At 49.3% G+C, this 13,641-nt stretch overlaps 1 protein-coding gene across 2 annotated transcripts in view; it reads right to left on the bottom strand.

Annotated features, from left to right (window-relative positions):
• Positions 1-13,641, bottom strand: part of HDAC10 (histone deacetylase 10) — a 146,749-nt gene that overhangs the window by 58,001 nt on the left and 75,107 nt on the right. For both annotated transcript variants that reach the window (XM_069764929.1, XM_069764930.1), the window contains exon 14: positions 640-874. In XM_069764929.1, coding sequence (XP_069621030.1) covers positions 640-874 — 235 coding nt within the window. The remainder of the gene's footprint in view (positions 1-639; positions 875-13,641) is intronic.

Here is a 13,641-nt window from a genome sequence, read left to right as displayed (position 1 = left end):
CACATACCTACACATTACAGAGTATGGGGCTGATTATGTGTGTCCATGATTTTTTGCAGAGCTGAGAGTTCACAAAAATTCCACAGAGACATGCATTTGTGATCCAAGTTACAGATCACAATCACCCACACAAGTCTATGGGTCTATGACAATCATGGACAACAGACCAGATTTTAGTGGGTTGAAGAATCTTTTTTTCGCCTACAAGAATACCACTGATGGTGAAATGGACACACTGATTAAACACTGATGAATATCTGCTCCATGTCTTTCACATACAAGAATAAGACGGACGTCTGAATGAAGCTTTAAAGTGAACCTTAGCATTCATTCTCTATGGGTATGAACTCTGTGCTCAGCAGACCCATAGAGAATGACTGGAGCAATGGCTGACCATGAGCACTGCTGTTTTGTCTTTTAAATGGCAGTGACAAGGAGGAAAACCTAAATTATAATAATGTTTAAATGCTGGCTTACATTTACATAAGCTCTGCATACAAAATTACACATGATGGATTTGGGATTGGGGCAGAGGTGAACTGTGCATCTTTCTGCGGTTTTTATTTTAATAAAGAAATGTGTGGAATTGTTATTTGGCCGCCGTATTTTCAGAAATACAGGGCACAGTCAGACAATTACCTTGTTACATTAGCTGCTTGCTCTGTAGTTCCAGCACCTTCTTCCACTTGCATGCCTTCCAGAAAGTGAAATCTGTTTCCTACAGGAGCTACCACAAGGGTTGTAATCGGAGGTGTCGGGCGCAGGATCTTCTTCATGTGATTTTCCAGCAGCTCATCCACAGCAGATGCATCTGTCTGCAAAGGCTCAGATGGGAACATGCCCTCAGTGCTCATCTCTTCTACTAACCTGGTTTCTTTCAGCAAGAGAAAAATAGTTTTTCACCAATTTAATAAACACAAATATTAGCATATATTTGTAGAATCAATAAACTTAAAGGGGTATTCCCATCTCTAAGCTCCCAACCCAATATGTAGCAAGTGTAATAATATTAGCAATTACCTCCATTTAAAAATGTAGTATAGTTTTTCTGATTCGTTATGTCTCTTTCCTAATGTGCAGGCATTGCAGGACCTTAGGTATCCATGGTTACGCCTACTGATATAATGACAGCTAGTTGCTAGTGGTTGTAACCATGGATGCCTGAGGTCCTGAAATGCCGTCACATGAGGAAAGAGACCTAGCGAATCAGAAACTATACTACATTTCTAATTGGAGGTAATTTCTAATAATGTTATTATCATTTCACCTACTAAATATTGGTATAGGAGCTTGGAGATGTGAATACCCCATGTGAATACCCCATTAACTGTTCAATATCAGTACACTTAGGGAAAAAACAGGATTTTTGGTTGCTTTCAGTAAAATCTGTTTCTTGGAGCCTCCATTGGGGGACACAGGAACCATGGCGTGTATGCTGCTGCCACTAGGAGGCTGACACTATGCAAATAAAAAAGTTAGCTCCTCCTCTGCAGTGTACACCCCACCGACTGGCATTATACTCTTCAGTTAGTGAGAAAGTAGTAGGAGAAAAGAACAAGGTTGAAAAACCATAAACACAAACTTGAGAACTGTAAACGCGAGAACAGTTATCGAACATAAAACAGAAAACATTGGGAGGGAGCTGTGTCCCCCAATGGAGGCTCCAAGAAACCGATTTTACGGTAAGCAACCAAAAATCCTATTTTCTTTATCGCCTCTCATTGGGGGGACACAGGAACCATGGGATGTCCCAAAGCAGTCCCACGAGCGGGAAAACCAGACTTCCATCAGGTCAGAGGACTCACCATTGCCGCCTGCAAGATCCTTCTGCCTAGGCTGGCGTCCGCCGAAGCGTAGGTATGGACCTTGTAAAATTTGGCGAACGTGTGGATGGAAGACCAGGTTGCCGCTTTGCAAAGCTGTAGGGCGGAAGCCCTGTGGTGCACCGCCCAGGAGGCACCGACTGCCCGGGTAGAGTGAGCCTTAATCCCAGGAGGGGGCACTCTGTTCTTGACCCGGTAAGCCTCCAAAATTGCCATTCTGATCCAGCGAGCAATAGTCGCCTTAAAAGCCGGTTGGCCTCTGCGCGTGCCATCAGGAATGATTAAAAAAGAATCCGTCTTCCGGAAAGTGGACGTTCTATCCAGGTAGATCCTCACTGCCCTGACGAGGTCCAGCTTGTTCAACGATCGCTCCAGAGGATGAGTCGGAGCTGGACAAAAGGAAGGTAGAACGATGTCCTCATTGAGGTAGAAGGTGGAAACCACCTTAGGAAGAAAAGAAGGTGGAGGCCGGAAGACCACCTTGTCCTGGTGAATGACCAAGAACGGAGGTCGGCAAGACAGGGCCGCCAACTCGGAAACGCTTTAAATAGAAGTGATGGCCACAAGAAAGGCCACCTTCCAAGATAGAACTGATATGGGAATCTTCCTGAGCGGCTCAAAGGGGGAAACCCTCAGAATGTCCAGTACCAGGTTTAAATCCCATGCATCCACAGGGGCCCTGTATGGCGGGACAGCGTGGGCTACTCCTTGAAGGAAGGTCTTAACCTGTGGCCGAGAAGCTAAAGTCTTCTGAAAGATGATGGAAAGCGCAGAGACCTGGCCCTTCAGGGAGCCAAGAGCCAGGCCCGAATCCAGTCTTGCCTGAAGGAAGGCCAAAATGGAAGGCAGGGAAAAAGACATAGATGAAACGCGGTTGGACTCGCACCAACGGAAGCCTTCCAGGTACGGTAGTAGATCCTAGAAGACGAAGGCTTCCTAGCCTGAATCGTGGTGTGAATAACCCGGTCCGAAAGGCTGGACACTCTTAGAACTGCGGTCTCAACGGCCACGCCGTTAAACTGAGCGACCGAGAATTCGGGTGGCAGATCGGACCCTGAGACAGCAGATCGGGCCTGTCTGGAAGGCGCCAGGGAGTGTCCGCGAGAAGATTGACGAGCTCCGCGAACCAAGCTCTCCTGGGCCAATCCGGGGTGATCAGAATGACCGGCACCCCTTCCGATTTGATGATCTTCAACAGTCTGGGAAGTAATGGAAGGGGTGGGAACAGGTAGGGCAGCATGAACTGTGACCAAGGAATGGCCAGAGCGTCGACGCCCACTGCAAGAGGATCGCGAGACCTGGAGACGAATTGCGGAACCTTCCTGTTCATTCGAGACGCCGTGAGATCCACGTCCGGAGTCCCCCATCGAAGACAAATCTGATGGAAGACCTCCGAATGTAAGGACTATTCCCCTGCCGCGAGTCCCTCGTGGCTGAGGAAGTCGGCGGCCCAGTTGTCCACGCCGGGGATCTTGGGACCCACTGAGACAGAATGGCTTGCTGAAGGGGTCGCGAATAAAATTGGGCGAAGGGAATCGCTTCTAATGTTGCTACCATCCTCCCCAGAACCTTCATGGCCGATCGGAGGGAGGGAGGCCGAGGACTCTGGAGCAAGCGTATATGTCCCGACAAAGGGTGGATCTCTTGTCTTTGGGAAGGAAGACTCTGGTCTGACAAGTGTCGAAGAGCATGCCCAGAAAGATGATGCGCTGAGAAGGAATAAGGCAGGACTTCTTCCGGTTGACCAGCCACCCGAAAACGGGCTAAGGTGTCGAGAACGATGGACAGGCTTTCGTGAGCCTGAGAAAAGGACAGAGCCTTGATGAGGATGTCGTCGAGGTATGGAAATAGGACCAGGCCTCTGACTTTCAAGATGGCCATGAGTGCCGCCATGATCTTCATGAACACCCTTGGAGCGGTTGCGAGACCGAACGGCAGGGCGACTGTTGTGAATTCTGTGGCAGAGTTCACTCCTGTGGTCACAAGTGGTACTTCAGCTGATTCTCTCTGGGATCTTCCGTTTGTCGAGGAAAGTGGTACTGCAGCTTCTGAGTTTCCTCCCTCAGGTGATCTGGTGAGCTCGTTAGCTTCTTCTCTACTTAACTCCACCTGATGCTTTGATCTATGCTTCCTGTCAATGTTTCAGTGTGGGACTTGTTTTTTCCCTGGATCATTCCTGTGGCCTGCTGCTCTGCAAAGCTAAGTTTTGCTTATGTTATTTTGTTGCTATTTTTCTGTCCAGCTTGCTTTATTGGTTTTTCTCGCCTGCTGGAAGCTCTGAGACGCAGAGGGACCACCTCCGTACCGTTAGTCGGTGCGGAGGGTCTTTTTGTCCCCTCTGCGTGGTTTTTTATAGGTTTTTGTGCTGACCGCAAAGTTATCTTCCCTATCCTCGTTCTGCTCAGCTAGTCGGGCCTCTCTTTGCTAAATCTATTTCATCTCTATGTTTGTGTTTTCATCTTACTCACAGTCATTATATGTGGGGGGCTGCCTTTTCCTTTGGGGAATTTTTCTGAGGCAAGGTAGGCTTATTTTTCTATCTTCAGGATTAGCTAGTTTCTCAGGCTGTGACGAGGCGCCTAGGTTCTGGTCAGGAGCGCTCCACGGCTACCTTTAGTGTGGTTTGATAGGCTTAGGGATTGCGGTCTGCAGAGTTCCCACGTCTCAGAGCTCGTTCTATTATTTTGGGTTATTGTCAGTTCACTGTATGTGCTCTGACCTCCATGTCCATTGTGATTCTGAATTGCCTTTCATAACAGTACAGGAAGCCAAAAGTGCTAATGATTCTCAATAGAGGGAAAAAAGAAGTTCTGAGACCATTTTTTTTTCTTTGCACTGTGTTTTGTCTTTTTTTTCCCCTAGACATTTGGGTGGTTCAGGACACAGGTGTAGCAATGGACATTAAAGGTCTGTCTTCATGTGTGGATCAGCTCACGGCAAGAGTTCAAAATATTCAAGATTTTGTGGTCCAGAATTCTTTGCTTGAACCGAGAATTCCTATTCCAGATTTGTTTTTTGGAGATAGAACTAAATTTCTGAGTTTCAAAAATAATTGTAAACTATTTCTGGCTTTGAAACCTCGCTCTTCTGGTGACCCAATTCAACAGGTTAGGATCGTCATTTCTTTTTTGCGCGGCGACCCTCAGGACTGGGCGTTTTCTCTTGCGTCAGGAGATCCTGCATTGAGTAATATCGATGCGTTTTTCCTGGCGCTTGGGTTGCTGTACGATGAGCCTAATTCAGTGGATCAGGCAGAAAAAAATTTGCTGGCTCTTTGTCAGGCACAGGATGAGATAGAGGTATATTGTCAGAAATTTAGAAAGTGGTCAGTGCTCACTCAATGGAATGAATCTGCGCTGGCAACAATATTCAGAAAGGGTCTCTCTGAAGCCCTTAAGGATGTCATGGTGGAATTTCCTATGCCTGCTGGTTTGAATGAGTCTATGTCTTTGGCCATTCAGATCGGTCGACGTTTGCGTGAGCGTAAACCTGTGCACCATTTGGCGGTATTACCTGAGCTTAAACCTGAGCCTATGCAGTGTGATAGGACCTTGACCAGAGTTGAACGGCAAAAACATAGACGTCTGAATGGTCTGTGTTTTTACTGTGGTGATTCCACTCATGCTATCTCTGATTGTCCTAAGCGCACTAAGCGGTTCGCTAGGTCTGCCACCATTGGTACTGTACAGTCAAAATTTCTTCTGTCCGTTACCTTGATCTGCTCTTTGTCATCATATTCTGTCATGGCATTTGTGGATTCAGGCGCTGCCCTGAATTTGATGGACTTGGAATATGCTAAGCGTTGTGGGTTTTTCTTGGAGCCCTTTCAGTGTCCTATTCCATTGAGAGGAATTGATGCTACGCCTTTGGCCAAGAATAAGCCTCAATACTGGACCCAGCTGACCATGTGCATGGCTCCTGCACATCAGGAGGTTATTCGCTTTCTGGTGTTGCATAATCTTCATGATGTGGTCGTGTTGGGGTTGCCATGGCTACAAGCCCATAATCCAGTATTAGATTGGAAATCCATGTCGGTGTCCAGCTGGGGTTGTCAGGGGGTACATGGTGATGTTCCATTTCTGTTAATTTCGTCATCCACTCCTTCTGAGGTCCCAGAGTTCTTGTCTGATTACCGGGATGTATTTGATGAGTCCAATACCCTACCTGTTGTGAATTCTGTGGCTGAGTTCACTTCTGTGGTCACAAGTGGTATTGCAGTCTCTGGGCTTCCTCCCTCAGGTGTTTTGGTGAGCTCGTTGGCTGCCTTGCTATTTAGCTCCACCTGAGTCTGTCTTCCTTGCTCCTTGTCAATGTTCCAGTGTTGGATCTGAGCTACTGCATCTTTCCTTGGGCCTGCTGCTCTGCTAGATAAGTGCTTCTAGTTTGTTTTCTGTTTTTTCTGTCCAGCTTGCTATTAACTTTTGCTGGAAGCTCTGAGAAGCAAAGGGGTGCACCGCCGTGCTGTTAGTTCGGCACGGTGGGTCTTTTTGCCCCTTTGCGTGGTTTTCGTTTTAGGGTTTTTTGTAGACTGCATAGTTCTCTTTGCTATCCTCGCTCTGTCTAGAATATCGGGCCTCACTTTGCTGAATCTATTTCATTCCTACGTTTGTCTTTTCATCTTGCTAACAGTCATTATATGTGGGGGGCTGCCTATTCCTTTGGGGTATTTCTCTGAGGTAAGTCAGGCTTGTATTTCTATCTGCAGGCTAGTCAGCTCCTCAGGCAGTGTCGAGTTGCATAGGTAGTTATAGGCGCAATCCACTGCTGCTTATAGTTGTGTGATAGATCAGGTACTGCAGTCTACAGAGATTCCACGTCTCAGAGCTCGTCCTATTGTTTTTGGTTATTGCCAGATCTCTGTATGTGCGCTGATTACTGCACGCTGTGTTGCCTGATTGCCAGCCATAACACCTACCTCCGCATAGGGATTGTGATTGTGCTATCAATTTGATTCCTGGTAGTAAATTCCCAAAAGGTCGATTGTTTAATTTGTCCGTGCCTGAGCACACCGCTATGCGCAGTTATGTGAAGGAATCCCTGGAGAAGGGGCATATTCGCCCGTCATCGTCGCCATTAGGAGCAGGGTTCTTTTTTGTAGCCAAGAAGGATGGTTCGCTGAGACCTTGTATAGATTACCGCCTTCTTAATAAGATCACGGTTAAATTTCAGTACCCCTTGCCATTGTTATCTGATCTGTTTGCTCGGATTAAGGGGGCTAGTTGGTTCACAAAGATAGATCTTCGTGGTGCGTATAATCTGGTGCGAATTAAGCAAGGTGATGAATGGAAAACTGCATTTAATACGCCCGAGGGTCATTTTGAGTATCTCGTGATGCCGTTCGGACTTGCCAATGCTCCATCAGTGTTTCAGTCCTTTATGCATGACATCTTCCGAGAGTACCTGGATAAATTCCTGATTGTGTACTTGGATGACATTTTGATCTTCTCGGATGATTGGGAGTCTCATGTGAAGCAGGTCAGAACGGTGTTTCAGGTCCTGCGTGCTAATTCTTTGTTTGTGAAGGGATCAAAGTGTCTCTTTGGTGTGCAGAAAGTTTCATTTTTGGGGTTCATCTTTTCCCCTTCTACTATCGAGATGGATCCGGTTAAGGTCCAAGCCATCCATGATTGGACTCAGCCGACATCTCTGAAAAGTCTGCAAAAGTTCCTGGGCTTTGCTAATTTTTATCGTCGCTTCATCTGCAATTTTTCTAGTATTGCTAAACCATTGACCGATTTGACCAAGAAGGGTGCTGATGTGGTCAATTGGTCTTCTGCTGCTGTGGAAGCTTTTCAAGAGTTGAAGCGTCGTTTTTCTTCTGCCCCTGTGTTGTGTCAACCAGATGTTTCTCTTCCGTTCCAGGTCGAGGTTGATGCTTCTGAGATTGGAGCAGGGGCTGTTTTGTCGCAGAGAGGTTCTGGTTGCTCAGTGATGAAGCCATGCGCTTTCTTTTCCAGGAAGTTTTCGCCTGCTGAGCGTAATTATGATGTGGGCAACCGAGAGTTGCTGGCCATGAAGTGGGCATTCGAGGAGTGGCGTCATTGGCTTGAAGGAGCTAAGCATCGCGTGGTGGTATTGACTGATCATAAGAACTTGACTTATCTCGAGTCTGCCAAGCGCTTGAATCCTAGACAAGCTCGTTGGTCGTTGTTTTTTGCCCGTTTTGACTTTGTGATTTCGTACCTTCCGGGCTCTAAAAATGTGAAGGCGGATGCTCTGTCTAGGAGTTTTGTACCCGACTCTCCGGGTTTATCTGAGCCGGCGGGTATCCTCAAGGAAGGAGTAATTGTGTCTGCCATCTCCCCTGATTTGCGGCGGGTGCTGCAAAAATTTCAGGCTAATAAACCTGATCGTTGCCCAGCGGAGAAACTGTTTGTCCCTGATAGGTGGACGAATAGTTATCTCTGAACTTCATTGTTCGGTGTTGGCTGGTCATCCTGGAATCTTTGGTACCAGAGAGTTAGTGGCTAGATCCTTTTGGTGGCCCTCTCTGTCGCGGGATGTGCGTGCTTTTGTGCAGTCCTGTGGGATTTGTGCTCGGGCTAAGCCCTGCTGTTCTCGTGCCAGTGGGTTGCTTTTGCCCTTGCCGGTCCCGAAGAGGCCTTGGACACATATCTCTATGGATTTTATTTCTGACCTTCCCGTTTCTCAAAAGATGTCAGTCATTTGGGTGGTCTGTGATCGCTTTTCTAAGATGGTCCATCTGGTACCCTTGTCTAAATTGCCTTCCTCCTCTGATTTGGTGCCTTTGTTCTTCCAGCATGTGGTTCGTCTGCATGGCATTCCAGAGAATATTGTTTCTGACAGAGGTTCCCAGTTTGTTTCGAGGTTTTGGCGTGCCTTTTGTGGTAGGATGGGCATTGACTTGTCTTTTTCCTCGGCTTTCCATCCTCAGACTAATGGCCAGACCGAGCAAACCAATCAGACCTTGGAAACATATCTGAGGTGCTTTGTTTCTGCTGATCAGGATGACTGGGTGTCCTTTTTGCCTTTGGCTGAGTTCGCCCTTAATAATCGGGCCAGCTCGGCTACCTTGGTTTCACCGTTTTTCTGCAATTCTGGGTTCCATCCTCGTTTCTCTTCTGGACAGGTTGAGTCTTCGGACTGTCCTGGTGTGGATACTGTGGTGGACAGGTTGCAGCAGATTTGGACTCAGGTAGTGGACAATTAGACCTTGTCCCAGGAGAAGGCTCAACTTTTCGCTAATCGCAGACGCCGTGTGGGTCCCCGACTTCGTGTTGGGGATCTGGTTTGGTTATCTTCTCGTCATATTCCTATGAAGGTTTCCTCTCCTAAGTTTAAACCTCGTTTTATTGGTCTGTATAGGATTTCTGAGGTTCTTAATCCTGTGTCTTTTCGTCTGACCCTTCCAGATTCTTTTTCCATACATAACGTATTCCATAGGTCATTGTTGCGGAGATACGTGGCACCTATGGTTCCATCTGTTGAGCCTCCTGCCCCGGTTTTGGTGGAGGGGGAATTGGAGTATATTGTGGAGAAGATTTTGGATTCTCGTGTTTTAAGACGGAAACTCCAGTATCTGGTTAAATGGAAGGGTTATGCTCAGGAGGATAATTCCTGGGTTTTTGCCTCTGATGTCCATGCTCCCGATCTTGTTCGTGCCTTTCATGTGGCTCATCCTGGTCGGCCTGGGGGCTCTGGTGAGGGTTCGGTGACCCCTCCTCAAGGGGGGGTACTGTTGTGAATTCTGTGGCAGAGTTCACTCCTGTGGTCACAAGTGGTACTTCGGCTGATTCTCTCTGGGATCTTCCGTTTGTGGAGGAAAGTGGTACTGCAGCTTCTGAGTTTCCTCCCTCAGGTGATCTGGTGAGCTCGTTAGCTTCTTCTCTACTTAACTCCACCTGATGCTTTGATCTATGCTTCCTGTCAATGTTTCAGTGTGGGACTTGTTTTTTCCCTGGATCATTCCTGTGGCCTGCTGCTCTGCAAAGCTAAGTTTTGCTTATGTTATTTTGTTGCTATTTTTCTGTCCAGCTTGCTTTATTGGTTTTTCTCGCCTGCTGGAAGCTCTGAGACGCAGAGGGACCACCTCCGTACCGTTAGTCGGTGCGGAGGGTCTTTTTGTCCCCTCTGCGTGGTTTTTTATAGGTTTTTGTGCTGACCGCAAAGTTATCTTCCCTATCCTCATTCTGTTCAGCTAGTCGGGCCTCTCTTTGCTAAATCTATTTCATCTCTATGTTTGTGTTTTCATCTTACTCACAGTCATTATATGTGGGGGGCTGCCTTTTCCTTTGGGGAATTTCTCTGAGGCAAGGTAGGCTTATTTTTCTATCTTCAGGATTAGCTAGTTTCTCAGGCTGTGACGAGGCGCCTAGGTTCTGGTCAGGAGCGCTCCACGGCTACCTTTAGTGTGGTTTGATAGGCTTAGGGATTGCGGTCTGCAGAGTTCCCACGTCTCAGAGCTCGTTCTATTATTTTGGGTTATTATCAGTTCACTGTATGTGCTCTGACCTCCATGTCCATTGTGATTCTGAATTGCCTTTCATAACAGGCGACGAACTGAAAATTTTCCCGGAGCACTGCAAAGCGCAGGAATCGGTGATGTCCGGGAAATATCGGGACATGGAGGTAGGCGTCCTGGATGTATATTGAGCACAGAAATTCCTGAGCCTCCATGGAAGCAATTACTGAACGAAGGGATTCCATCCAGAAGTGTCTCAGACGAACTCTCCTGTTCAGCAATTTGAGGTCCAGAATGGGGCGAACCTTGCCGTCTTTTTTCGGTACCACAAAGAGGTTCGAGTAGAAACCTGTGAACCGTTCTTTTTCTGGTAAGGGAACGATTTCCCCGGCTTTGAGAAGAGAAGCGATGACTGTGAAGAAACCCGGGACTAGAGCGGGATCTCTTGGAGGACAGGATTCGAAGAAACGATCCCGGGGTCGTGAAACGAACTCTATCTTGTATCCCGAGGATACAACTTCCCTGACCCATGCGTCCTCTACTGCAGAAATCCAGACGTCCCTGAAAAAGAGAAGACGGCCACCCAACCTGGGAGGTGGGCTGGGGTCTTGCTGAGAGTTATGCCGAGGTGGATCTTCCAGTCCTGGGCCTGGAGGATCTACCCTGAGAGTAGCGAGGACGCCAGGAAGGAGTGGGCCTAAAGCACCGTTGCTGCTGGGAAAAGGAGTTTGACGCCGCGAAGCGACGAAAAGGCCGAAAGGATCGAAACTGCCGTCTAGGAGGAGGGCGACGAGGCTTAGCCTGGGGGAGAAAAGAACTTGTACCCCTGGTGGCGTCCTTAATGATTTGGTCCAGCTGGGAACCAAAGAGATGAGAGCCCTGGAAGGGCAGACTGGTAAAGGACTTTTTGGAAGATAAGTCCGCCTGCCAGGCCTTGAGCCAAACGGTCCGATGGATGGCAACAGCATTTCTGGAAGCCTGAGCCGCACAAGACGCGGCATCCAGGGAGGCGGAGACAAGGTATTCACCAGCGTGGGAAATCTGGTTGGCAAGCTCCGCTAGTTGCACGGGAGGCGCCCCGTCAAGGATACCTCGACGGAGATCTTTGGCTTATTTGGAAATGGATTTTGAGACCCAAGTGGAAGCAAAAGCTGGGAATAGAGCCGCTGCAGCCGCTTCAAACGCTGACTTCGCAAAGGATTCTATAACTGTATCGTTAGAATCCTTCAAAAATGCTCCGCCGGACAGTGGAAGCACCGTGTTGGTGGACAGCCTGGAAACAGGGGGATCCACCGAGGGAGAGACCGTCCAATTGGCGGTAAGTTCTGGAGAAAAGGGATATAACACACCCAGGCGGTTTCCCCTCTGAAAACGTCTGGTCGTGTTCTCTCTCTCTGGACAAGATTTCCTCGAATTCAGGATGAGGAGCAAAAAACTTGGAAGGTGGTTTGGCCCGTCTAAACGAAACCGCCTGATCTGCGGGTTCCGTAGAGGGATCCTTGATGCCACAGGTTTGGTTTATAGCTCCAATGAGATTCTGGATCATATCCCTCATGGTGGCGATTTGGCTAGAATCCAGGTCTGAAATATCCTCCGAGGGCGCATCAGAGAATGCCTCGCCTGACTCAGGGGAGGAGGATCGGGGGGATGCCGACTGCAGGGGAGGGCCGTGTGGCGAGATGGAGCGAGAAGAGGACTCAGACCGACATTCCTGTCTTGACCTTTTGTGGCTTATCAAGGAGGGCTCGGGCGGCGGCTCCTGCGACCCGCTGGCCACTGCGGGGGTCTGCAGGGGTAATCGATCCAGCATGGACACCAGGGTTTGAGACACCCGTGTTAAATCGGCCGATTATGACAGAGAGGAGGCCCAGCCTGGGATGGGGGTATTACTCTCGGGCGGACCGGCCGGGGGATCCTGGGTGGTGGGAACAATCGGGTTGCTGCAGGCCTGACATAGCGGAGAGGGCTGACCTGAGGGAAGTTTGCTGTTACAGGACGAACATGCAAAGTACTTGACTAAGGCAGAAGAAGAAGAAGCAGGAGGACGAGATCGGCCTCCTTTAGAATTAGGCATATTGAGAGGTCCCTGAAGAAATGCCAGCGGGTTAGGGGACAGTGGGGCAGAGGGGGGTGTCAGTCTGCAGTGCAGAGCTACTCACGGCAGACGAAAACGGAATCCGGAGGAAGCTGTCCGGCTTGACGGGATGGACCTCCGGCGAAAAGTAGTCCCTTACGCAGGAGAGGTATGGGCTCCTGCCGCAATCTGGATCAGTGGAAGGACTGTGCTGAACTGCAGACGTGACCGCTGAAATGTGGCGACAGGTGTCTGCAGAGGGAACCTTGTGTTCCAAGATGGTGCCGGTGGGCGGGGAAAAGGCGGGACTTGTGCCCCTGCTGCAGTGAGGTTGTCGGGCAGGAGAAAAGCCCGCCCGACGAAAGAGGAAAAGGGGGCGGAGTCCGGCACCGGAAGTAGGCCCCGGCAGAAGCCGGGGCCTAAATTAGAGATAGGTGCCGGAGAAGGCCGCGGCGTCGGAGGGAGGAAGCAGCGCGGCAGCTGAGAGGCCGCATACAGCGGCAGAGCCAAAGTGGTGTGGCGGCCTGCAAGCCGCCGTGCTAAAGACAGGCTGGACGGCCGCTTACAGCGGCCGGGGAAGCGCAGCTGCAGGGACCCGCACCGATGCGGCGGCTTGGCAGAGCCGCCGCACTGAAGAAAATAATGTGCAGTGCGGCAGACAGAGAAGGCCGCGCTGGTGGCAAGAAGGCCGCTGGTTGTAGAAGTGGTAATCAGTAAGGCAGCCGCGCCGAGAACAGGGGCAAGGAGGACGCAGCCACGGAAGCAGTGCGGCGGCTGAAAGAGATGCGATCCAGCCTGGGAAAGGACCCCTTACCTCTGCCCAGCAGGTAAGGTCACCTGCACCTGAAACCCCATAAATAAGGCACCTCCTTTGAGGATCTGAGTGGACCGTTATGGAAAATACTCACCTTAAACATCCCACGCCGGTACTAACCTGGAAGGTATCAGACGTCCAGGGAGCTGATGGACGTCCTCGTCTCTGCAACCGACAGGCTCTGGTAGGCGAGTGGGTGGGGGACGGATGCAGGACCGGACTTCTAAGCATGCTGGTGTGCTAGGCTCTTGGTCCTGCAGAAGGATCTATGAAGATACGGAGGGGCAGTACACACCGTACTCATAGTCCGAATTGTGGGAGTACAGGTGTGACTGTTCACCCTGTATCCCTCCGGAAAAACCTGAAAAGAAACGACGCACATTGAGGTAGATAAGGGTCTAATGAAAGACCCATGTCCACCTCCTACTGACACTAAGCTAAACTGAAGAGTATAATGCCAGTCGGTGGGGTGTACACTGCAGAGGAAAAGCTAACTTTTTTATTTGCA

Source organism: Ranitomeya imitator, chromosome 4, assembly GCF_032444005.1.
Source record: "Ranitomeya imitator isolate aRanImi1 chromosome 4, aRanImi1.pri, whole genome shotgun sequence".
Taxonomy (NCBI): domain Eukaryota; kingdom Metazoa; phylum Chordata; class Amphibia; order Anura; family Dendrobatidae; genus Ranitomeya; species Ranitomeya imitator.
The sequence above is the reverse complement of the archived record's forward strand: the minus strand, read 5'-3'. Positions and strand labels throughout refer to the sequence as shown.